The 23,948-nt window shown below is 42.1% G+C and overlaps 1 protein-coding gene across 3 annotated transcripts in view; it reads right to left on the minus strand.

Moving 5' to 3' along the window:
- The window catches only part of SSPN (sarcospan), a 69,472-nt gene that overhangs the window by 14,374 nt on the left and 31,150 nt on the right, over nucleotides 1–23,948 (minus strand). For 2 of the 3 annotated variants that reach the window (XM_081483710.1, XM_081483709.1), the window contains exon 2: nucleotides 19,768–19,854. In XM_081483710.1, the coding sequence (XP_081339836.1) occupies nucleotides 19,768–19,854 (87 nt within the window). Of the gene's footprint in view, nucleotides 1–10,835; nucleotides 13,147–19,767; nucleotides 19,855–23,948 lie in introns of those variants that run through there. The other variant, XM_081483707.1, reaches the window with a different exon arrangement.

The following is a 23,948-nucleotide window of genomic DNA, read 5'->3' on the forward strand; positions in this document are numbered from 1 at the left end:
ATAAGATGCAGTTTTGATCCCTGGATTGGGAAGATCCTCAGGAAGAGGGCATGGCAACCCACTCCAGTATTCTTGCCTGGAGAATACCATAGACAGAGGAGCCTGGTGGGCTACAGTCCATAGAGTCGCAAAGAGTCAGACATGACTGAAGCGACTTCGGGCACATGCACACACTCACCAGCTTCATCATCATCAGTTACATAGCACTGACCATAGGCACCATTCTAAACCTATTACAGACAATCATCTGTTCATTCACTCATTGGTTTAGTCTTCACAAAAACCTTATAATTACCCTTCAGATGAGGAAACAGAGTCAGAGAGGCACAGCAAGGGTATTTGGCTTGCCCGAGGCCACACACTAGAATTTAAACCCAGGCAGCCTAATTTTAGAACCATGTACTTAATGGCCATTATATATATATGTATATATACATATATATATATACACACACACACATGGCCTCTCAAATGCATATAAACACTGAATTCAAAGGGTCCTTAAAATAGCTTTCTGGGATTTCTCAAATCTACTCAAACAGGACTGTGTTTTTGCATATTATTTTAATGCATACACTTAAAATATGTAGTCCAAGCTTAAGAATTTTTTTCATTAAGTTTTATTTTTGTTGTTACCTTAAAATAATAATTTTATATTTCAAATACACTCCTATCTACTGTTCCTTAACTTCCCTACTTTTGACTCTGTCTCCAAAATACCCCAAGCTGGAAGTATTTTTAGCGATAGAAGAGACCAGGAGACAAATAAAAAGGGACAGTGACAACATTAGAAATCTGTTGGTTTGGTAAATTCCCATGATTTACAGTTGAAAGAATTTTTTTCTTATAATTCAGATAAGATTATTTTGTAGTCTGGAAAGACTGGGATTCTATAATTGCCCTTGGTAATCTCTTCCATATCTTGCACATTAATAGTTAAGAATGCCATTCTAATATGTATTTTCATTCATTCCTAGGCAGCAAGTTAGCATTAGAAAAGAAGATGGATTTACAGTGTCACTTCCATTAGCTGTGATGAGTTGCCTTTTGAGTTGTTCTTGCAGTACAAGTAGCCCTCATCCACTTCCGGCTGCAGATTGTATTCAAATAAAACAGAAACAATCTGATGTTCTCACTTAAGGCAGACTTGAACTCCGCTTTGTCTCCTGGAAATCAGAAACCACAAGAAGCTAAACTTTGTTTCTTATTATTTCAAGGTTGGTTGCGATTTTCAAACTATGTGCCCTAAAATTTTTCACTGTAATGCAGCCCTGTAGCTCTCGGTTCTTGTAGAGGCTTGGGCTTCAGAGATCCTTGTAAAATCACTCTTGTGAAGCCAGAATGGAAGCCCTGTTCTGCTGTCAGCTTTTTCTAACTCAGTGAGCTGATATGATGAGACCTGGAGGCATATTTGGGCTTCCCAGGTGGCGCTAGTGGTAAAGAACCTGCCTGCCAATGCAGGAAACATAAGAGATGTGGGTTTGATCCGTGGGTCAGGAAGTCCCCTGGAGGAGGGCATGGCAACCCACTCCACTGTTCTTGCTTGGAGAATCCCATGGACAGAGAAACCTAGTGAGCCACAGTCCATAGGGTCACAAAGAGTTGGACACAACTGAAGTGACTTAGCATGCACACGGAGGCACATTTGCACACAAGACTTGGCACAGCACAGTTTCTTACACATTTAGTTTGGTTGCTGTCCAGAGACACACACACACTGCACTCGGTGGACTGGTATCTGGTACAAAGACCTCGAGTAAATGGCAGAGGGTAGCAGGCACAGGGGGAGGCAGCCCCTCACCTCTTCTCTCCAGGCTGCCGGGGGACACTTCATGAGGCAGTTGGAGTTGGCTGCACTTCACCAAGTTTAGGGAGGGGCCCCTTCTGAAAGCTTTGCTGAGGGCTCCCATGTCACCAAGCAGGGACAGAAATGTACCTCCAACTGAAACTAATCACATGTTCGTCCCAGGTGAGAAAACGTCTGCTGCAGAAAGAAATGAGTAAGAGCCTTGAGGGATCCTTGAAGAAGAAGAGGTCCATGGGGAAGAACGAGCAGGCTGAAGCAGGCTGTCCCCTCTCTCTCTCTCTCCAGCATCTCTCTCTCGGGCGGCTCTGGCAGCAGAACCAGATGTCACCTAATCCAGAGTGTTTTATTCGTCCTGGTCTACACCCCTGCCTTATATAGCAAAAGCTCCTTGGCAACACCCTGCAGAGATTCTTCTCATTTTTAATTGAATCCAAGGAGGTTTTTTTCTAGAGATACCAGCTTATAACTAATTCCCAGCAGGGCTAATCAGGGATTCATAGACAATAAAGATGGAGAAGACCTTACCAGTGGGTTTCTGTCATTCTTCTCAGAGGGTTCTCCAGTCTGGGGCAGTGATCACAGTTCTTGGCATCATGGGCTATTAACAGGAGCCTTGAAATAAATCCCTACTCAGTGAGATAAGAACAACTGATTTCACTGCCTGAGTATCTCTCCTCTGGTGACCAGACACACACACCTTCCATTTTCATCAGTTGTTTATCAAAATCAGATTAGTAAGAGAATCATCAGATTGGAGTTGTTTATGCCTGTCTCAATCTTGAATTACAAATGACTTTCTTGTGCTGTTTGAGCAAAACACCGTGACCTATAGATGAACCAGGCTTTGTATTTCCTGAGCCTTGTCCTGAACTTATAATTCCCCAAAGACCACAGTTGTTAAGTCTCACTGGAACTGGGATTGTTGATCCAAGTAAGATAGGTGAGGCTCACTCCTTGGGGGCTGTGGCTAGGTGGGTAATAGATTCCATCTTTGTGATAAGTCATAAGTCACGAATGGGTTATTTTGAGCTCTCCCAAGTGGAAGACAATGGAGCATTTAGTAGGTTGTGTGGTTACGTAAGACATCTCTTTCCAAACAAAGAGGAGGCAAGACACCCAGCCAAAGGATTGAGCCCAGGAGGCTGTGTGGTCTGGTGGTTCCAGGGAGAGACATGGGGCCAGAGCTTCCTGGGTTCAGCTACCAGCCGAGACTCTGACTCAGGGGGAGTGGAGCCAAGTCTCTTGGCTTGAGGCAGAAAGACTGTAAAACCCAAGAGAGAAAACCACAGGTCTGTGCTCAAGGACTCTGGGGGGAAAGCACATTTTGGAAATAAAAAATTAGAAAGAAGATCATCCTGTTAAGTTACAATTTGGGCCTTTTTCAATAAGACATGAGCATTTTTTCCTGCTTATTGCCTGACATGTTCTCCCCTGGGCATCAGGGTGAAGCCAAGCCAGGCTCCGAGGGTGTTCTGTGTGGGATGAATAGGGGAGCCTGGGGTCTGAGCGAAGGCAGTCAACCTTGGTGAGTTGTCACAGGCAATGCTCAGGGAGCCTGGCACTGGGGGCAGCGAGGTTCCGCATGGATTCTTCCCTTTGCCTCCCCATTCTGTCTTCCACAATAAAGAGCCCTCTGAGATGGTGGGAGGAGAGAGCCCTTCCCACAGACTCTGCATACTTCCCTTCCATGAGTCTGAGCTGGCGTTTGCTCAGCTGTAACCGGCGGCCACAGCCTCCACAAACCTACGCGGGTTCCCAAGCCACAGCCGGAGTCAGGGCCCAGGGCAAATGTTCTCCACGTCCCGCAAGCTCTGAAGCTCTGTTTCCCCTGCCCAGACAGAGTAGGTGGCTGCCCACAGGGTTGGGTTGGAAGGATAACTGGGCAGGTCTCCCTCTTTGGCATCATGCCTCCTTTCTCTGGACCTGAGACATTTTCTGATCTTTAGAAATAGCCTATGAAAATGGAAACCATACTTTCAAGCATCTCTGTGTTTAAAGGAAATCAAACCTGAATCAGTTCAGCTCAGTTCAATCGCTCAGTTGTGTCCGACTCTTTGCGACCCCATGAATCGCAGCATGCCAGGCCTCCCTGTCCATCACCAACTCCCAGAGTCCACCCAAACCCATGTCCACTGAGTCAGTGATGCCATCCAGCCATCCCATCCTCTGTCATCCCCTTCTCCTCCTGCCCCCAATCCTTCCCAGAATCAGGGTCTTTTCAAATGAGTCAGCTCTTCGCATCAGGTGGCCAAAGTATTGGAGTTTCAGCTTCAAAATCAGTCCTTCCAATGAACACCCAGGACTGATCTCCTTTTGGATGGACTGGTTGGATCTCTTTGCAGGCCAAGGGGCTCTCAAGAGTCTTCTCCAACACCACACTTCAAAAGCATCAATTCTTCAGCGCTCAGCTTTCTTTATAGTCCAACTCTCACATCCATACATGACTACTGGAAAAACCATAGCCTTGACTAGACAGACCTTTGTTGACAAAGTAATGTCTCTGCTTTTCAATATGTTGTCTGGATTGGTCATAACTTTCCTTCTAAGGAGTAAGCATCTTTTAATTTCATGGCTGCAATCACCATCTGCAGTGATTTTGGAGCCCAGAAAAATGAATATCAACCCTTAGTATTCATTGGAAGGACTGCTGCTGAAGCCGAAGCTCTAATACTCTGGCCACCTGATGTCAAGAGTCAACTCATTGGAAAAGACTCTGATGCTGGGAAAGATGTAGGGCAGGAGGAGAAGGGGGCGACAGCAGATGAGGTGGTTGGATGGCATCACCGACTCAATGGGCATGAATTTGAGCAAATTCTGGGAGATGGTGAAGGATAGGGAAGCCTGGTGAGCTGCAGTTCATGAGGTCACTGAACAACTGTATTCAAGGTCTTTACCCAACCCTGCACCCTGCACCTGAGTGAACACCTTAGTTGAGTCTCATGGGCATGGGTCAGGACATGAAGAAGGGGCAGGTTTTGCTGTGGAATGGGGTGGAGGTGGGGAGCTGTCTCTTCTCTGGAAGAGTAGAGAGCCCAGAAGAGAGATATACATCTCAGAAGTAGAGGTGGCCTTCTTGGACATTTGACCTAGAGTTGTCAGGTCAACTTCAAAATCTTCAAAATCTGGCACTGTGAGGGTTGTACCAGGATGGCTGCTGTTACTCTAAGCCAAACTGAGCCAAGTAGAACCCAGTTTCCCTCTCACAGCCCTCTCACCAGGGCCCAGATATACTCAAGATATCTCTCCTCGCTACATCTGTCCAAGGACATGCTCCCAGCTGCTGGATACATAGCCAAGTTCAATGTCCACAGTGTAAACTTCTCCATAGTAAAATACATAAGTGCGCTCTCTCCTTTCAGTTGTATAACCATCCTTTGGTCACTTTCATTGCAATCTAAGAAAAAAATTTAATAAAAAATTGGAAATCCACTCTTGCCCATAAAAGTATCTGAGGGAACATTACCTACTTTGTAAGAATATGTGAATTCTATCCTGAGGGAAAGAGAAGTAAACATAATCCAATGAGGCTGGTAAGAACTTTAATCCCATAATGTTCAGACTCTGGTTCCTCTACTTCTGATGGTTCACTCTGCTGGCACACCACTTTCACACCCTCCCTAGGTACTAACAGTCTATTAAACACGGACCTTGGAAGATGTGGGCTTCCCAGGTGACACTAATGGTTAAGAACCCGTCTGCCAATGCAAGAGACATAAGATATGCGGGTTCGATCCCTGGGTCAGGAAGATCCTTTGGAGGAGAGCATAGCAACCCACTCCAGTATTCTTGCCTGGAGAATCCCATGGACTGAGGAGCCTGGCAGGCTATGGTCCATAGGGTCACAAAGAGTTAGACATGACTGAAGAAACTTAGCAGCAGCAGCAGCTAGGAAGATATTGGGAGACGAATCGTAAGATTACAGTCATCTTCTCCGGTCACAAGAGCCATTGCTTCTTTGGTCCTTGAGAGTAATCCTCTTGCTCTCTACAAGCACACTCGATTGGGAAGACAATACACTAAGTTTCTGGAGAGAAGGGTCTGAATAGAAAGTCGGAGTAAACAGAGAACTCCACCCAGAGAGATGTGTCTCCAATGTGTCCTGGTCCAGAGACCCCAAAGTGCCTCTGGCCTCTCACTGTTCAGCCCCTCTTCGGGCACTGTCCAAGCCTCCTCCGTAATTCCTGGCAGCAGCATCTCGGGGACCCCTACCTCCCTCTCCAGAAGGACTCATATGGAAGAGGAAGAACCAACACAAGTCCCACAAATGAATCTCCAGTCCTCACCCCATCTTCATCCCTTGCCCCAGTCAGAGGGTCTTGTTAAACAAAAGGCTTCATTCTCAGTTGAAATCAATTCAATTGAATTGAAAGAATTCAATAATTTGAATTATTGCCCTAATATCTGCTTTCCCCCCAAAATAAGGCTGAGTGTATATCCCTCATCTCTTTGATTAAAGAATCTTTCTGACGACCTTTCCAAACAGAAAAAGACTTCCTCTAAGAACCCAGGCTTTGGGAGGAATCAATGAACATGCTCAGCTGTGTGCTTAGTGGCTCAGTCATGTCCGACTCTTTGCAACCCCATGGACTATAGCCCACCAGGCTCCTTTGTCCATGGAACTCTCCAGGCAAGAATACTAGAGTGGGTAGCCATGCCCTCCACCGGGGGATCTTCCAAACCCAGGTCTCCCTCATTGCAGGCAGATTCTTTACTGTCTAAGCCACCAGGGAAGCCCAAGAATACTTGAGTGGGCAGCCTATCCCTTCTCTAGGGGGTCTTCCCTACCCAGAAATTGAACTGGGGTTTCCTGCATTGCAGGCACATTCTTTACCAGCTGAGCTACCAGGGAAACCTGAATAAACATATATGTGTATACATATGTATGTATATATATATATATATATATTTTTTTTTTTTTGGAAAGAAATAGACAAATGAAATATTGTCTCCAAGCTGGCATCCCCACACATTAGTTTTATTTTAATTTGCTTACAATCTGAATTTTCAATGTGCAGTAGCTGACATTAGTCCTGTACTTCATAAACACTAACTTATAAAAGATGAATCTGTCAAGTAAAAAAACAACTTATAATAATTCGACTGAAGTACAAAGATAGATAGACTTTATCAAGGGAAAAAGTAGATTTTTGGCTGTAGGGTTTTAATAATTAAATTCACCACAAATATAAAGATTTATATGAATGTTTTCCTATCCAGCCTGGAGATTCTCTGGTGTTTTCTGACTGTACACAAAAATAAAACCTTTTATGATTGTTGAATAAGAATCAGTGATCCACAGAATCAAGCATATTAAAGGTGTTCGATGGTTGGTTTTTAAATAAATGAGGGATTGTATGTTACAACCTAATAAGCAGTAGAGTGATAATGCATAATACCAATGCTTGATAAAGTTACACTTTAAGAGTTGGGGTTAAACCTGCTTCTGTTACATTAAATTCCAAGGGCTATGAAAATCAGGAGAAATGTCTCAGTTTCTACTTCTGCCAGAGAGAAGAGTTGAGAGAAGATGACACATCCAGGTGTGTAAGCCAACAAATAGGGATCCCACCAGCAAATGATTCCATGCACATCATGAGTAAGAACTGGTACTATCTTATTTTAAAAGCAGAATTTCTGTTTGAGGTCCATTTGATATTGTTCCTGGCTTATTAAAAGGAAGTAGCACCAGTGTTAAAGAACCCACCTGCCAATGCAAGAGATGCAGGCTCAATCCCTGAGTTAGGAAGATACTCTGGAGGAGGAAATGGCAACCCACTCCAGTATTCACGCCTGGAAAATTCCATGAACAGAGAAGCCTCGCAGGCTACAGTCGTGCATGCTAAGTTGCTTCAGTCATGTCTGACTCTTTGATATCCTATGGATTGCAGCCCATCAGGCTCCTCTGTCCATGGGATTTTCCAGGCAAGAACACTGGAGTGTGTTGCCATTTCCTCCTCCAGGGAATCTTCCCAACCCAGAGATCAAACCCACATCTCTTACATCTCCTCTTTATCAGGCAGGTTCTTTACCACTAGTGCCACCTGGGATGATGCAATTGATGGGGTTGCAAAGAGTTGGATATGACTGAAATGACTTAGCATGCATGCATGCAAGGAAGGAGGAAACCAAATAGTCATCAAGCCCTTTCTATGAGCCATTTTGCGAAGTGCTATTTCATCTAACCTTTCCCATGACTCTATGAGGCAGTTAGGTTTTTCTCCACTTTACAGATGAAGAAACAAAACTAAATGGTTTGTCCAAAGTCACACAGCCAGAAAGTGACAATCAGATTCCTAACCCTAGGACTTGCAGTCTTAGGACTATGGATAGTAAGTCCAGCTCAGAGCATGTGTCCTAATCGTTACCCCTTTCCTCTGGCATTCTACAAGCTGAACTACTTCATTTTACAGTTTAATCAACTATTTAAATTGCCTTCGAGTTGGTATAAGGAGCCCTTGTTTTCAGATTTGAAATGGAATAGGCTGTCTGTTTTTATGTATAATTCAGGGTTGAATATGATTGAGCATGTAATACTCGACATGTATCCCATTCTTTTAGGCCAAACTTGGGGCTTCCTAGATGACTCAGTGGTAAAGAACCTGCCTGCCAATGCAGAAGCAGCAGGAGATGTGGGTTCGATCCCGGGGTCAGGAAGATCCCCTGGAGGAAGAAAAGGCAACCCACTGCAGCATTCTTGCTGGAAAATCCCATAGTTAGAGGAGCCTGGCGGGCTACAGTTCATGGGGTCAGAAAAAGTTGGACACAACTGAGCTCGCATGTTACTTAACATTTATATGTATAAATGAAGATCAGTATTCCAAGTTTTGCATCAGTATTCCATCTTTTGCAAAAAAATGTTTTCAACTCCCTTGGCCTAGGGCAAATTTACAACCTCAACTTCAACACTGGAACAAAGGAGTCAAAATTCATATTGGTGCTTGTCTACTCTAAACCCAGATTTTTGATGTAAACACTAAATTGAGAGATTTTATGTAGACTAGTTCATGTGCAATGTACCATCACTTTAAAACATATTCAAACACAGCATTTTCTGAGATTATGAAAATTTTATTAACAAAGAAAATCTACATGATACACACCCTCTCAAAAACAACCACCTCAAACATGTAAGATACGCTTTGTTTTCTACTCACTATACCCTCAATGCCAGAAGAACAAAACCGCAGCACCAAAGTTCAGACCGATATTTTCAAAGGGGCTAATTCTATGAGATAATAAAATACTAGACAGTTAGAAGAACCAATCACAGGCTCATTTCACAGGCTGAGCCACTGAGGCTTTATCCAAATGCATGTTTCCACTGTGAGTCAACATATGTGGCCATCCACACTTTGTAACACTACCCTGAAAACACAGCGTATATCTAAACACACAATCGAGTTCTTTGAGTACAGTGAGAACTGAGTCAACAGGACTTATAGAAATGTATGGCTACACAGCAACAGTTCAGCAACAGGAGCTAGAAAACATAAAGGTATGCGTCATGATAGGATGTGATTGGTTTTTCAAGGCAACTTTTAAGTTCATTTCTGATTATCGTTAACTGATCCATCTCTGTCCCTCGGAAACTCCCTTGGATACCCTCTATCCCACCCTTTACTAAACAGATCTATAAACATAGTCCAGATATACTACATGCAAGAGAGGAAGTGCAAGAATATGAACAGATCCTGATGTCCTGGATACAAATAGAAAACACATACATAACGTGTCTCGCTGTCAGAACACACTTGATGCCTGCAGCTTGAAAGGTCCCTCAAAAGAGATCTAATGGAGGTTTAACTCAAGGAGGGAAAAAACTTAGGCCTGTTACTTGACTACAGTTTCCAGGGCCTGGTGTAGCTATATTTTTAGGAATGGCTCCAAGGAGCTGCCTACACAAATTTGGATGGAGCGAGGGAGGCACAGATGGTGGTCACGTGAAAGCACAGACCGAACTCGGGTGGGCTTGGTTACAAAGTCTGCACATTTAGGCTGCTGTACTCCTCCTATTTCAAGTGCTGCCAAGTCCTGACTGTTTCCCCTCTTTTCAAAATCTTGATTCATTTAATTCTCCTGAAGGAGGTGAGAGAGGAGGAGGATTGCGCAAATCTTACTGTTTCATGGTTTAGAAGAGACAGTCACCATCTTGGCTCCTTGTCAGATTTTAAATGTAACATTTTGCTAAGTGTAAAGCTCTGTATCTGTTCCTTTTTTGTTGCCATTACTGTAACTTCAATATTTGCAAAACACAACCTCAAAATACTTCAAGTTCAGCCCAAAGCAGTTTGTTATTCATGCAACACAATTCTCACATGTATCAATACACAGTGAATTTGCAGCACAGAAATCTTCCCTTTTTTAATTTTTTTCATTTAATTTTTTATTCTTTCACTTAATGATTTTTTTTCTTTCTTTATGGATTTCAGAATGATTCAGTCACACAATAGCAAAATTCTCATTGTATATACAACATATATGTGTGTGTGTTCACTCAGTCGTGTCTGACTCTTTGTGACCCCATGGACTGTAGCCCGCCAGGCTCCTCTATCCATGGGATTCTCCAGGCAAGAATGCTGGAGTGGGTTACCATTTCCTTCTCCAAAGAATCTTCCCAACCCAGGAATTGAACCCACGTCTCCTGTGTCTCCTGAATTGGCATGCAGATTCTTTACCACTGAGCCACCTGAGAAGCCATACACCATATATATATATATATATATATATATATATATATCCTAATTATTATTAAGTTTATCATTATGTCAGTTCTTACTGGCTGCATTATTTTACAAAAAGGAAGCACATAACCTAGAATTATTCTATCATTTGAAACACCCTGTGAGTTGCTTGTAAAGCAGGGAGCACCTTAGTCTTGTGTAGGATTTAATTTTCTGATAGAAAAATTTGTAGTGTTTGCCATAAAAAAGTTGTTTAAGGTATTCAGAGTGTGCTTCCAGGGTGCCTTAATTAGCATTAAAGCACCAGTTTCTTACTCTTTAAAAAAGAGCCCACAGAGTATCAGTCATTTTCTTTTGTAGGAAACTATCAAAATAAAAAATGGACTCAGTTATTGGAATTTTTTAAAAACAGGGCACAAAGTATTTTTCAGGTCGTCACCAAGAGGCTTGGTGTTGTGTTGATGTAATTTTTGTGCATGATCAAACCTCTGCTCTCGAGTCATCCACTAAGCCCCCAAATGTGCATTTTTGGCCTGAGCTAGTGTGTAGGAAGGTCATTTTTAAAGCAAGTCAATACATAAAAAGGTTTTAACATCTGTTAATCAAGTGTTTTATCTGGAGGCATAAACTGTATTTACAATCCTCCAACTAACTTAATATTTCCTGTTTTTTTAATATTTATATCATGTAATAATTGACACTTCTGTCACAATCAATGGAATTATTCAAATGCCTTTTAAGGCAAACATGGAAATTATTTTTTAAGGGTAGGATTTAATGATTAGTAAAATATATCTATAGGCAATGTGGAGAAGGAAGCAAATTAAGCTCAATTATTATCTTGAGTTTCTGCTTTCAACAGAGCAGCGTAATAGAGAAAGTTTTTGGTAACATTTATGATACATGAATTTGCATCTGAGCTCCTTCCTTAAAGCATTGATATTGTTCCAAATTCAATGATAACAATAATTAGGGAGGAAAGTCTCCCACCATAGTGTACTTGTACTCTTTTAAGTCAGTCACTTCAAAACAAAACCAAACCAAAAACTACCCTACAAGTCAATGGCCCAATGTTCAAACAAGGACCTCAAAATGTTAGTTTAAGGCTCTAGCTGACTGTGCATACAAATCAACAATAGGATTACATATCAAATAGAGTTTCGTGAATGGAACACATCAGCATTACCCAATCTTCCTCAAAAGTACTTAGCTGCCCAGAGAGAAACTTTATAAAACATCACAAATGTGCTATTTGTATAAACATTCCCCATTACAAATGCTCTTGTTTTTATTTAAATGAGTATTTTTAACCTGAGCTATTAATAAAAAAAATTTTTTTTTCTCCCTTGTAAAGCTTGGCTTTCAGAAGGAAGAATCATTGAGTCTCCTCTCTTGTGAGTAATTTCTCCTAATACCGATGGTTCTACGTAAGTACAGCCAGAGCTCATTAAATAGGCTTCTGAGCATCGTTATAATTAACAATTAGCTAGAAATTAGTTTTAATGATTTGTTTTAGATGACAGAATAGAAGCATAATGTAATTATTTTTAAGCCTTCTACATCAGGGAAGCCCCATTAAGAATATAGCTACCACCAACTTTCAATTATTGAGAAGCAGACAATCATCCAAAGTATTCACTAAGTGATCTGCTTACAGACCCAAACTGAGGGAGCGCAGGAGAAAGGCTGCCCCAGGCCAGGTGTTTGTAATTATTTAGCCTTTACAAAGTCTCTTCCTTTTCTACTCTGCTCTTTTAAGCTGTTTTCATGCCTTGGAGACATCGCTACCAGGGAAAAGAGAACAGAAAGAGGCAACCTGGCTGTTCAGTTCTCCCCTAGGTCCTGCCTCCTGCCTTCCTCTGAAGTGTAGTGACAGTCATGGCAGGAAGGGTGAGGGGCTGGAGGAAGATTCCAGAAAATTTAGCAAGTGGGCCTGAAACTATCCTAATGAAACTGGACTAACAGGAAAGAAGATTATATAAGTAATAGATATAAGAGTATTAAGAATAGACTCCAGACTCTAAAGGTAGATCTATACCTTTCTCTCTCTGTTCTGTGGTTTTGTTTTGTTTTTTCAATATCTCAAAGTCAATTTAGATCTTAAGAATTTATTTAAAAAAATACTATGGAAACCTGAAAAAGTGCTCTTTCATTTCTTGAAAAATAGAAAAATATTCATTTAGAACGGTGAATACTGATTATTGTCAAAAGTTTTACTTCCTTTTCTTTCTCTTCTTTAAAAAAGAATCTCAGTTAGGCTGCTGTTTTCTTTTCCACCTTTGAGCAAGAATGTTAGACCTTTTGCTGCTGACCTTCGGAAGTTGTCCCAGAGCACATCCTGACACCCACATAAAAGACCTGGTACCTGTGTTTCCACATCACAAAGCAGGCCAACAAGCACACCAAGCCACAGACCAAGTTCAGAATCATCTGGATGAGTAGGAACAGTTTGAAAGTGCCAGTGATGCTGGTACAGTCAGTCACATCCTGGTACACAAAGGTCCTGCTGAGGGGCTCGGAGGAGGGCAGTTTGCACTGGCAGGAGTCGAACGCGGTTCCGCAGGTAAACTGTGCGAGCTGGGCATAGTGGTGAGCGGCGAACGCCACGGCCAACACACAGACTGTCAGGCCAAGGGCACTCAGCACAAAGTACAAGAGCTGCAAGAAAGCAGAAGAAAGGCTTTCCAGTGACAGATAATGCTGGATGACTACCGCTAAAGCTAATACAGAAGACTTCTTCTCTCCTAGTACGCTCCCCCTCTATCCTCAGAAACGCGGTGCCCAAGACGTGACAATGGCTCCTTACAGACTGTTAGTGAGCCTTCCTGGAACTCTGATGGTCTTTTCATTTGTCGTACAGATGGAGGGTGTTTTCATGAATCGAGCCAACAATCTGAGCTTGATCTGGGGATGTTTGTGTGTGGGTGTAGCAGGCAGCTTAGATGAATCCCAAACATAAGAGCCATCCCTGAAGGACAGACTGTGCTTGTTTTGACCTTAATGATTGCTGATATAAAGACTGCAACTACACTAGAAGTGGAGAACAAGTTTCTGTGATGTAAACACTGTGTTGGCCAAAACTGGCAATGATTGGTCAACTAGCAACATGTGTTAATAAAAAAACAAGAAACTATGTTCGGCGGCTTGTGTATGTGCTAAGTTACTTCAGTCGTGTCCGACTCTTTGCGACCCTATGGACTGTAGCCCGCCAGACTCCTCTGTCCATGGAATTCTCCAGGCAAGAATAATGGAGTGGGTTGCCATTTCCTTCTTCAGGAGATCTGCCCAACCCAGGGATTGAACCAGGGTCTCTAACATCTCCTGCACTGGCAAGCAGGTTCTTTACCACTAGCATCACCTGGGAAGCATGCTCAATGGAGTGGTTGCCAAACTATGTCCAGGAATGCCAAGATCCCCAGTCAGAGGTTGCTGGGAGAAAAAAAATATAGCTCCAGAAAGTAGGTTGCTCAATGTTAGCTTCATCATCTATAAGTCTCATCTCAAGACCACCTATAACCATGTAGTTTCTGAGCATAAAAATAAGCTGTTAAATGGTCCCTTGGTCACCAAGGTCCTAAACACCATTAGCCTACGTGTTAGCCTTGGAATGGAAAAGTCTGGTGAAAGTTCTAACTCTGCTATTAAAGAACCATAGAATCCCTGAACAACTCAGACATTTACCCTAAACCTGAAATATTTTGATCATGAAATTGTGAATGCTTGTTGATGTGACCGCTATATAAACCATTTTATAGAACAAGAAATCTTCTTGTGATTGGACTTCCCTACTGGAATCCTTCCTCTTAATGGTCCAGCCTACTGAGGATCTAGATAAGGAACAGAGTCCCCAGCTGTTGGCACTGGTGTACTGAACTAAGTTCTTAGTGTAAGAGTTACACACCTATAGTCAAAAGGTGCTCATAGAGCAGTTCTGGTGCATGTGAACTCCTCAAAGGAAGATCAGGTACATCCAGTCCAGGTTCAGATTAAAGTTGATCTGAGGGAGGGGGAGGGACTCTCAAGAGGGAGGGGGTATTTATATATATATATCTTTGAAAGTGTTAGTCGCTCAGTTATGTCCGACTCTTTGTGACCCCATGGACTGTAGCCCGCCAGGCTCCTCTGTCCGTGGAATTCTCCAAGCAAGAGTATATAAATATATATATATATATATACATATATACACACACACACACACACACACATATATATATATATAATGACTGATTTCCGTTGTATGGCAGAAACCAACACAACATTGTAAAGCATTTATTCTCCAAATAAAAAATTGCTCTGAAAAGATTATGCCCTCCTCCCACCTCCAAGTAAATGCAACTCAAAATAAAAATATACATGTAAGATTATAAAATACATGCACATAAGTCCTACAGATAAGTGATTTTCCACACAGGGACAATTTCAAGTCTTAAATATACAATACTTCAAAATTTATTTTTTCCTTCTTGAGTGGGGTATGTGGTGTGTGTGTGTGTGTGTGTGTGTGTGGTGTGGTGTGTGTGTGTGTGTGTGTGTGTGTGTGTGTGTGTGTGTGTGTGTGTGTGTGTGTGTGTGCTGTGCATGGATCTGGCTTGGAAGCTTCACTGCAGACACAAGAAGAGAACAGACCCCAGTTAAAGCCACTTGGACTTCACGTGTCTGTAGGAGCAAAGAATGCAGGGGTTCTTTGGATCTTCTCAACAAAAACATCTTAAACACACACTCCCTTTTTCATTTTCAAATCATATGAAGGATTGTCACATATAACCCATGTTTCTTCACATGTGACACAGTTTATGGAAATCCCTATCTCAGGGACGTAACAAGGATAACCTATGCACAACATGTTTAATCTCTCTTGGAGGAAGGGAACCACACACTCACACAGTGGCACTATTTCAATAAAAATTGAGAGGAACTATTTGATTTGTAATATTGAATGCATCGCCTTGGTTCTGCCTGTCCCCCAAATTTTCAGTGGGCATATTTTCTACAAAAATAGACTAAAAAGTATGGATTTATTCTGTGGGGTCATTGAGGTAGAAAATCTGAAACAGTTTGGGTTGTTTTGAAATATTCAGGTTTGACAACTGACTTTAAACCCTTGATGCCAAGGACCAGACTAAACTGTGCTGGCCACGTGGTGCGTGCCTGACTCTGGAAGCTGCGTCTCCAGCGCAGACGCAAGGGACTGGGAACAAACTGCTCTGGGAACACGGACACAGCAGAGACTCTACCAGCAGAGAAGGCTTAAATTAAAGGGATAATTTCCCACCCGAGAGTCACCTGCTTCTTTAGAAAGGCCCCAACTAGAGTCTTCTTTACACATTTTATTGTCATCAATGAATGGCACTAAGGAAGTCTTGTCATAACACGCCCCCCCGACCCCCGCAACACACACATATATATCCTTAGAGAATTTCTAGAGCATCCACTGATGTATTATCTTGAAACAATGACAATAATCCCTTATTCTTGATCTGTAAGTTAGACAAACTGTTGCAAAAAAAATTTTTTTCTCATAGCCATTATGAAAATCCATTTGCTGAAATGACAGTTTTGTCTCTTTTTAAAAGAGAACTTTTTGGCCTAAACATCAAAAGATTTGCCAAGACATTTACCAAGTGCACAGCAGGGCTGGATGAGGATTACAGGCATGTGCTGGGGAGCCAGACAGCCTGGGTTAGAATCCTGGTTCTCCCCCCTTAACTATGAACCTTGGGCAAATTAATCAATCCCATGTGTCCCTCTGTTTCTTCATCTAACACTGGCTTCACAGCATTACTCTAAGGATCCAAAGAGTTGATGTATGTACAGGGCTTAGAACACTGGCTGGTACCAGTAGCACTATTTAAGTATGTGTGAAATAAATACATTAGTAGACGTGGGAAGAGCTGCCTGTTCTCAGGACTTTCAGGATATCAATCCTACTGACTTTGTTTTCTATGTCATGTGAGAGTAACAACACATACTTGGCTTGTAGAAAAGATGTAAATATTTACACAAATACGGAGAGATTACTCAGTTTTAACCGAGTATCTTAAATATGATAAAAGGCTCAAGAGCACCAATGAAAGCCATGCCCCTCCGCTCCTTTAAATATAAATACATTTTCATTGGTGCACTAGCTCACACATGGTGATTCTGCTTCTCCCACTGCAGAAAAGCATCGGGCCAAGTAAACAAGAGTAAGCCACAGCATCAAGTTTCTTCTCCATTTCAAGACATAAATATAGACTTGATCGGCCAAAGCCTATGGGCCACTTCTGCAGCGCTATAGCCTTTTTCCTTCGCGGCTTTCAACTCAGCCGACAGCAACAAGCTTCTGGGTCAGAATCTGTAATTTAAAATCAAGTGGCTGGTTTTACCTACAAGGCATAAATAAACTATCAATGAAAGTGTTTACGATGACCTTGGGAATGCCAGCAAATATATCGTGCTAGCAACGCGGCTCCGGCCGCATCTGTCTTGCGGGTGACAGGCCGGCGGTCGGCGCAGGACAGCGGGCGGAGGCGGGCGCCCCCTGCACTTATGTAACCGCGGCCCCGCGCTCGCCGCCTCAAATTGGTACCCGGCCGCCGCTTCAGCGTTCAGTTACTTCGGGAGGAGGGCGGTTCGGCTTCAATTTAATTATCTTCCCGGTGCCAGGCGGGGTAAGGCCCCTCTGCTCCTCGATGGGCAGGGGGAAGCGGCGGCAGCCCAGGGGCCTCCCAGAGGGCGGTGGGTACCGGGCCTTTTGCGCCTCCAATACCCTTGTGGGGGAATGTAACTCCAGAGTGTTCCGCAAGCACATGAACCGGACACGATTCTGAAAACCATCAAGGTGAGCCCTGAGGAAATAGAGCCACAGGAGGCCCAATCTGCGGCCGAGTGGCCCCCCAAGCCCAGGAGCAGAGTCCAGGGAGAAAATGGAAGGATGCTTACAGGGCCTGCCAAAGGGCCGCCGGAAAAGACTGTGCTAGCTTGAGATGAAAAGACAAGCCGCTGTGGCTATTGTCTGTAAGGAAAAGGGGAGGGGTGTGTGTGTGTGTGTGTGTGTAAGGAAAAGGGGAGGGGTGTGTGTGTGTGTGTGTGTGTAAGGAAAAGGGGAGGGGTGTGTGTGTGTGTGTGTGTGTAAGGAAAAGGGGAGGGGTGTGTGTGTGTGTGTGTGTGTGTAAGGAAAGGGGGAGGTGTGTGTGTGGGTGTGGGTGTGTGTGTGGTGTGTGGGTGTGTGTGTGCGCACTAGCCCAGGCTGCAGTGAGGCGCTGTCATCACCTCCGGAGGATGGCTTGTGCTGGCTATCTGGGCGTTCAACACAAGGAAATAAGTTCTCTCCAAAGTGTGGCCAGGATATCAAGCACTAAAATCGTTTTGCTAGTGAGAAACACCGCAGGAAGGTGCGTTTCATCCCCTCTCCTCTAAACGATGTGAGAAGCACAAGGGTAGTGTGGCTATAACCTGTCTTGATTTTGGAAAACCGGGAGATTGACTGAAGCTCATTTTAGACCTGAAGATAATACAGCGGGCACCTCAGAGAGCTGGAAACTAGCATCACTAAAGGTCACATTCGGGAAAAGAGAAAGCGTCTCTGTATTTGTCAATGTCTGTCACAGGTGGGGGAAAAAAAAAGCTAATGAGATCTTCCTAGTGGGGACTTCTCAACCTGGCTGACATTAGCAATGCCTTTTTTATTTATTTGTCCTTACTCCTTAAGTGAAGACGTTGAGATGGCTTTAGGGGCCTCTGTGAAGATGATGCTGTTGCCTCTACCGTCTCCTGGAATCATGGGGGAGAGGGAGATGAGGGCGTTTCACATAAACTGATGAACCCAGCTTAGAGCCCTTTTTACCTGATGAATGAAATTCACATGGTTTAACATGTCATTTCTTACTAGGCTTTCTGGCTTTGAAAAAAAACATTACTAAGCCTTACAGTTTATTCAGACTTCTACTCAAAAAGTAAACAGGGATGATGTCTGCTTAGTCTGGCCCTCAGACAGAAAAAGTAAAACTTCCAAGCGAGGCATATCCACCAAAATTCTAACTCTATCAATTTTTAAAATAGCATCCATTCAATTTTTAAATTAGAAAAGTTACATCTAACTATTGGAGAACACCTCAAAATTGAAGGAAAAACCTACCAAAATGTATCTATGATCCCACCACTCAGAGAAACTATTGTTTTCCTCTGTATGTAAGAGCTATTTTTTTATTTTTGTATAATCATACCATATATTTTGTGTAGCCAGTTTTTTTGCTAGTCAAAATAATTTGAATATTTCTTCACTAGTTACTCTTTTACAGTGTGACTTAAATACGTATACATATATGTATGTATCAGCACATTTTTTTTTATGTCAACATGCTAGAATATACTGACATCTTATTTTCTGCATTTTTGTAATTTCCAAATGACATAGTTAACTTACTCTTATGCCTTACACTTTCTTATTTTAGTGAACAAAAGAGTATCCAGTTTTTATGTGTTTTCTTGTAGAAGAAAAGTAAACAATGTGAGTGGCCCCCCCCCCAAAAATAAACACCACCAATATTACAGAAAGCTTTTTGTTCTCTGCTGCAGGAGTTGAAAGAGAATGTAGGAACTGAATTTCTACTAATTCTGATGGCTGAGTGGGGTATTTATCTCACTAAACTCTGAAAGGGTGTTGTCTGTGTTTCCCTTTGGAGCAGATTCTACTGTGCAGTGAAAATGCTGTGTACTTGAATTGGCTCCAACGAAACGCACCATCTCTAACAGGAAAAAGACACATACAGGAAAGACACACACATTTGCTACACCAAGCATATCCCTATCTCCCACCTTTGCCCTCAGATTCTTGGCACAGATCATTTGGGTGCACCCGATATACTTTTCTCTGTCTCACTGATCCCACCTACAAGGGGAAATGCACTTAGACTGCTTCATTATTAAAGCATTCTGAAAAAAAAAAACAAACAAACCCAAAATAGGAAAGTGGGCACTGATCTAAGACACCTTTTCCTTAGCCAAGTGTTTTGTTGACCTGATGAATTGTCTATATTCCTTTTAAGGGCATTGGAGGACAGACTTCATATGCTCCGTGCAAATACAGTTCATGGAAATTAAGACTTAACCCCCCCCCCAAAAAAAATCTGCATTACGTCTGGGGGCTGGATGAATGCCCAACTAAAACATTTTTTGGCCTGCCTAAAAATCCAATTTCTAGAATAATCAGATATGCAACCCCTTAAAAAGTCCTCCTTGATTTTGTACTCATGTTTCTTTCTATGTGACAATAAAAGAGAAAGAAAAATGACAACTTACTTTCATGGCAAACTGGATGCATGTCCGTTCGTCAACTTGATAGGAGACACAAAGCATAAACAAACCGAGATAGGCCACTAGGCAGACCTGCAACCAAGAACAAGGATGAAAGGATGTTATCAGGGCAAGCTTTCTAATAACATCAATCTCTGTGCCTTTCACCAGTAACATCCTTGTTATCAAGGTGTTCATTTCATTTGCTTATCTTTATGGGATATTTTTCCTCAGCTTGTGGAATGGAGTTTTAAAAATAGGAAAGTCAATTTATTTCAATTTAGCCAGTATTTATTAAGTCCTTTTGATGTGCCAGGTGCTATGCAAGGTCCTTCAGTGCATACAATGATGAACAAAATTTCCTCAACCTCAGTAACTGTATAGTCCAGGCCAGGCCACAATAAGTGCACACACTATTCTAAGGCAGGGCATTCTGTGTCAAATGCTATTCAGAGAAGTACAAAAAGAGGAAAAAAACAACATTGAGTTGGGCAATTAAAAAAGCCTTCGCTAAAGAGGTGGATTTGAAATGGTTCTTGAAAGGGATGATGATAATAATAATGATCACTAACGGTCACTGGATACTTACTTTGTGGCTGGGGCTTTTCTAAGTGCTTTGTGTGGATTTCTTCATGTAATCAGGACAAAACCCTATGAAGTAGGTGCTATTATGATCCCTGTATTATAAATGGGGAAACAGAAGCACAAAGGTAGTAAATGCTAGAACCAGCCCTCAAATCAGGTAGCTTGGGTGAAACAGTATGGGCAATAGCACAGATGCAGGAGTGTGTGTGGAAAGAAGGGTAAACATGTATCCACAGTGGAAATAACAAAATATAGAGCAGGAAAGGTAGGTGGAAAATCTGCGGAGGTAGAACTGATTTAGCAAAGAGTGGGGCTCCCTTGAGAACTTTTGATCAGGTGAATGACATTTTTCAAGACATGTTTCAGGAAAATGAGCAGTGGATGTTGGGTGGTTTGGCAGTGAAAACATCAGAATCTTGTTTTACTAATCTAAAAGCAGGATTAATCCATCCAGTGGGCCAGAGCTCAGAGGGTGGTGGACAAAGTCAGAGAAAGAGATGAGAGGAAAGGTGAAGTAAAAGTAAAATCTATACATCTTGACTATTGTGTGACTGATGGGTGGACAGTGAATGGGAGAAACAGAAAGCTATCTTCAAGCTCTTGAGTGTCAGTGATGGAAAAAGCGGGGCTGCACCTGACAGAAAGAAGGCTGCAAGAGGCATGGCAGCTTAAAAAACATAATCAACATTTAAAACAATTTTTAAAATCAAAGTACAGTTAATTTATAATGTGTTAGCTTCGGGTGTACAGCAAGGTGATTCAGATACACACACACACACACACACACATATATATTTCTTTCTTAGGTTCTTTTCTATTACAGGTTATTTTAAGACACTGAATATAGTTCTTTGTGCTATACAGTAGGTCCTTGTTGTTTACCTATTTTATATAGTAGTGTTTATCTGCTAATCCCAAACTCCTAATTTATCTCCCTCCTCAGACAGTAAAGAATCTGCCTGCAATGCGGAAGACCTGGGTGCAATCCCTGGGTCAGGAAGATCCCCTGGAGAAGGAAATGGCAACCCACTCCAGTATTCTTGCCTGGAAAATCCCACAGGCAAAGAAGCCTGGCAGGTTACCATTCATGAGGTCACAAAGAGTCGGACATGACTGAGCAAGTAACACTTTCACTATATACATATATTTCTTTTTAAGGTTCTTTTCCATTATAGGTTATTACAAGACACTGGATATAGTTCCCTGTGCTAAAGAGTAGGTCTTCGTTGTTTATCTATTTTATATATAGTAGTTTGTATCTGCTAATCCCAAACTCCGAATTTTTCTCCCCCTCCACCCCCACTATCCCCTCTGGTAACTGTAATCTTGTTTTCTATGTCTGTAAGTTTATTTCTGATTTGTAAATAAGGTCATTTATATCATTTCTTAAGAGCCCATATATAAGTGATATCATATGCTATTTTGCTTTTTCTGACTTCACTTAATGTGATAATCTCTACGTCCATCCATGTTGTTGCAAATGGCATTATTTTATTCTTTTCTATGGCTGAATAATGTTCTGGAGAAGAGACTAATTTCTAAAGGTATGAACTCCAGAGTTCATAGCAGCACTATTTACAGTGGTCAAAACATGGAAGCAACCTTAGTGTCCATCAACAGATGAGTGGATAAAGAAGATGTGGCACATTAAACATGTGTGTGTGTAGTGCTCAGTTGTGTCCAACTTCTTGTGACTCCATGGACCAGCCAGGCTCCGCTGTCCATGTAATTTTCCAGGCAAGAAGACTGGAGTGGGTTGCCATTTCCTACTCCAGGGGCTCTTCCTGATCCAGGGACTGAACCCACGTCTCTTGTGTCTCCTGCACTGGCAGCAGATTCTTTACCACTGTGCCACCTGGGCTTCCCGACATAAAACATACTCGATCTGATTTCCTTTTTAGTGTATTAGAGTTTCTTAAACTCTGATTTAGAGTTTCTAATCAAAGCATACCTATTCACACTCAACTTTGGAAACTTTAAAATGTTGCTAAGTTCTACTTTAGGATGGAAAACATAAGCAACCAAACTGCATTTTCCAATAAGCACAGTTTTCCTAGATACAAAGTTGGAAGCGTGGCTGAGAGTCGCCCAGCAAGTCATCTAATGGCTGGTTTGGTGATATCATAACTCCTAACCCCCAGGGCCAGCTTTGAACCTCGGACCATCTCTGCTAGAGCAGTAGATCTATTTATTTACAAAGCCCACAAAGCATTTTAAGGTAGCACCTCTATTCCATTCTCCCTTTGATTACAAAATCAGCAAGTATCTTGTGCCTTCACGGGTTCCCAAGTTGAGAGTTGGTCAGTTTCCACTGGGCTGTGCAGCCAAAGCCAAGCCTTCTTTGAGTACAAGCTGTTTTCAGGGTTTTCTGCCATTAGGACAGGCTGATGGTTAAAGAACATAGATGACATTTCTGGTGGAGAGACAGAGTGTGGATTGGAGAGGTTTGGGTAGAAAATACAGCAGATAGAACCCAGAAAGGCAGCTTTTCAGCAGAGCACTGACAAATGTGGAGGTAATGATACAGAAATTATTCGTGTAGTCCACAATGTGGCTGTATTTTCAAGTGAGGCATGAAGTTCTTTTTCAAATTTTGTTTTAAAAATATATCTAGGGAGGGAGGTTCAAGAGAGAGGGAACATATGTACATCTATGGCTAATTCATGTTGATGTATGGCAGAAATCAAACCAATATTGTAAAGCAATTATCCTTCCATTAAAAATAAATAAATTTTAAAAATATATAAATATATCTAATTGAAGTGTAAATTTGATAAGGTCTATAGGAGCTTATTATGTATTTTTCAAATTAAGAATCTACAGAACTGAAACAATGGAAGAAAGACCTTTTTTTGTTTATTGGCCACAAGCCCAATGGAGACTTTTAAACTTGCTTCCATGGGGACTGTCAGACCCTAAGCACCTGTCTGGGCTCCTTTGTTAACATCTGTCCACAGGTGCACAGAGTCAGGATGTCTCCCACGTAACTGCTTTTGTCCCTAGCGGCTGCTGGAAAGTTGGCAACTGCCAAGACTCTCCCCTTTGTCTTTAGGACAGACACGTTCCAACAATCAAGCCTAACTGGCTAGCATCTTAAAAATCTAACTCTGCCTTCCTTGCACAATTTTTTTGACTTCAGTAGTATCTACTTCTGTGAAGCCTTCATTTAGCTGGTTTCCAGCAAGAAGTAGTACAGGAACATATAATGTCACTCTAGAGTATTTCATTTAGTCATTTGATAGGTTTTTTTTGAGGCCAGACTTTTTTCAACATCTCCAGGAACTGAGTGGTAAAAAAATAGTTTCAGCCTTCAAGGAGCTCTCAGTCCAGTGGGGAAACAGAGTGAAGTTACAATACCATGTAAGTTCTATACCGTGTCTGCTGTAATACATGGAAGGGGTGATTAATCTGAAGGTAACCTGAAGAAACTTCCTGGAAGATGGATTTTAAAAGGTAAGCAGAAATCAAGCAGAAGGATGTGAGAAGAGTAGAGAGAGTACTAGCAGGTACAGAAGCATGGAGAAATGCAGAGTAAACATTTGAAGACTCCCGTAGTTCTGGTGCAGAGGATAGAAGAAGAAAAAGCAAAAGATGAGCCGGAA

The sequence above is a fragment of the Giraffa tippelskirchi genome, chromosome 4, assembly GCF_054371585.1.
Source record: "Giraffa tippelskirchi isolate mGirTip1 chromosome 4, T2T-mGirTip1v1.2.pri, whole genome shotgun sequence".
Taxonomy (NCBI): domain Eukaryota; kingdom Metazoa; phylum Chordata; class Mammalia; order Artiodactyla; family Giraffidae; genus Giraffa; species Giraffa tippelskirchi.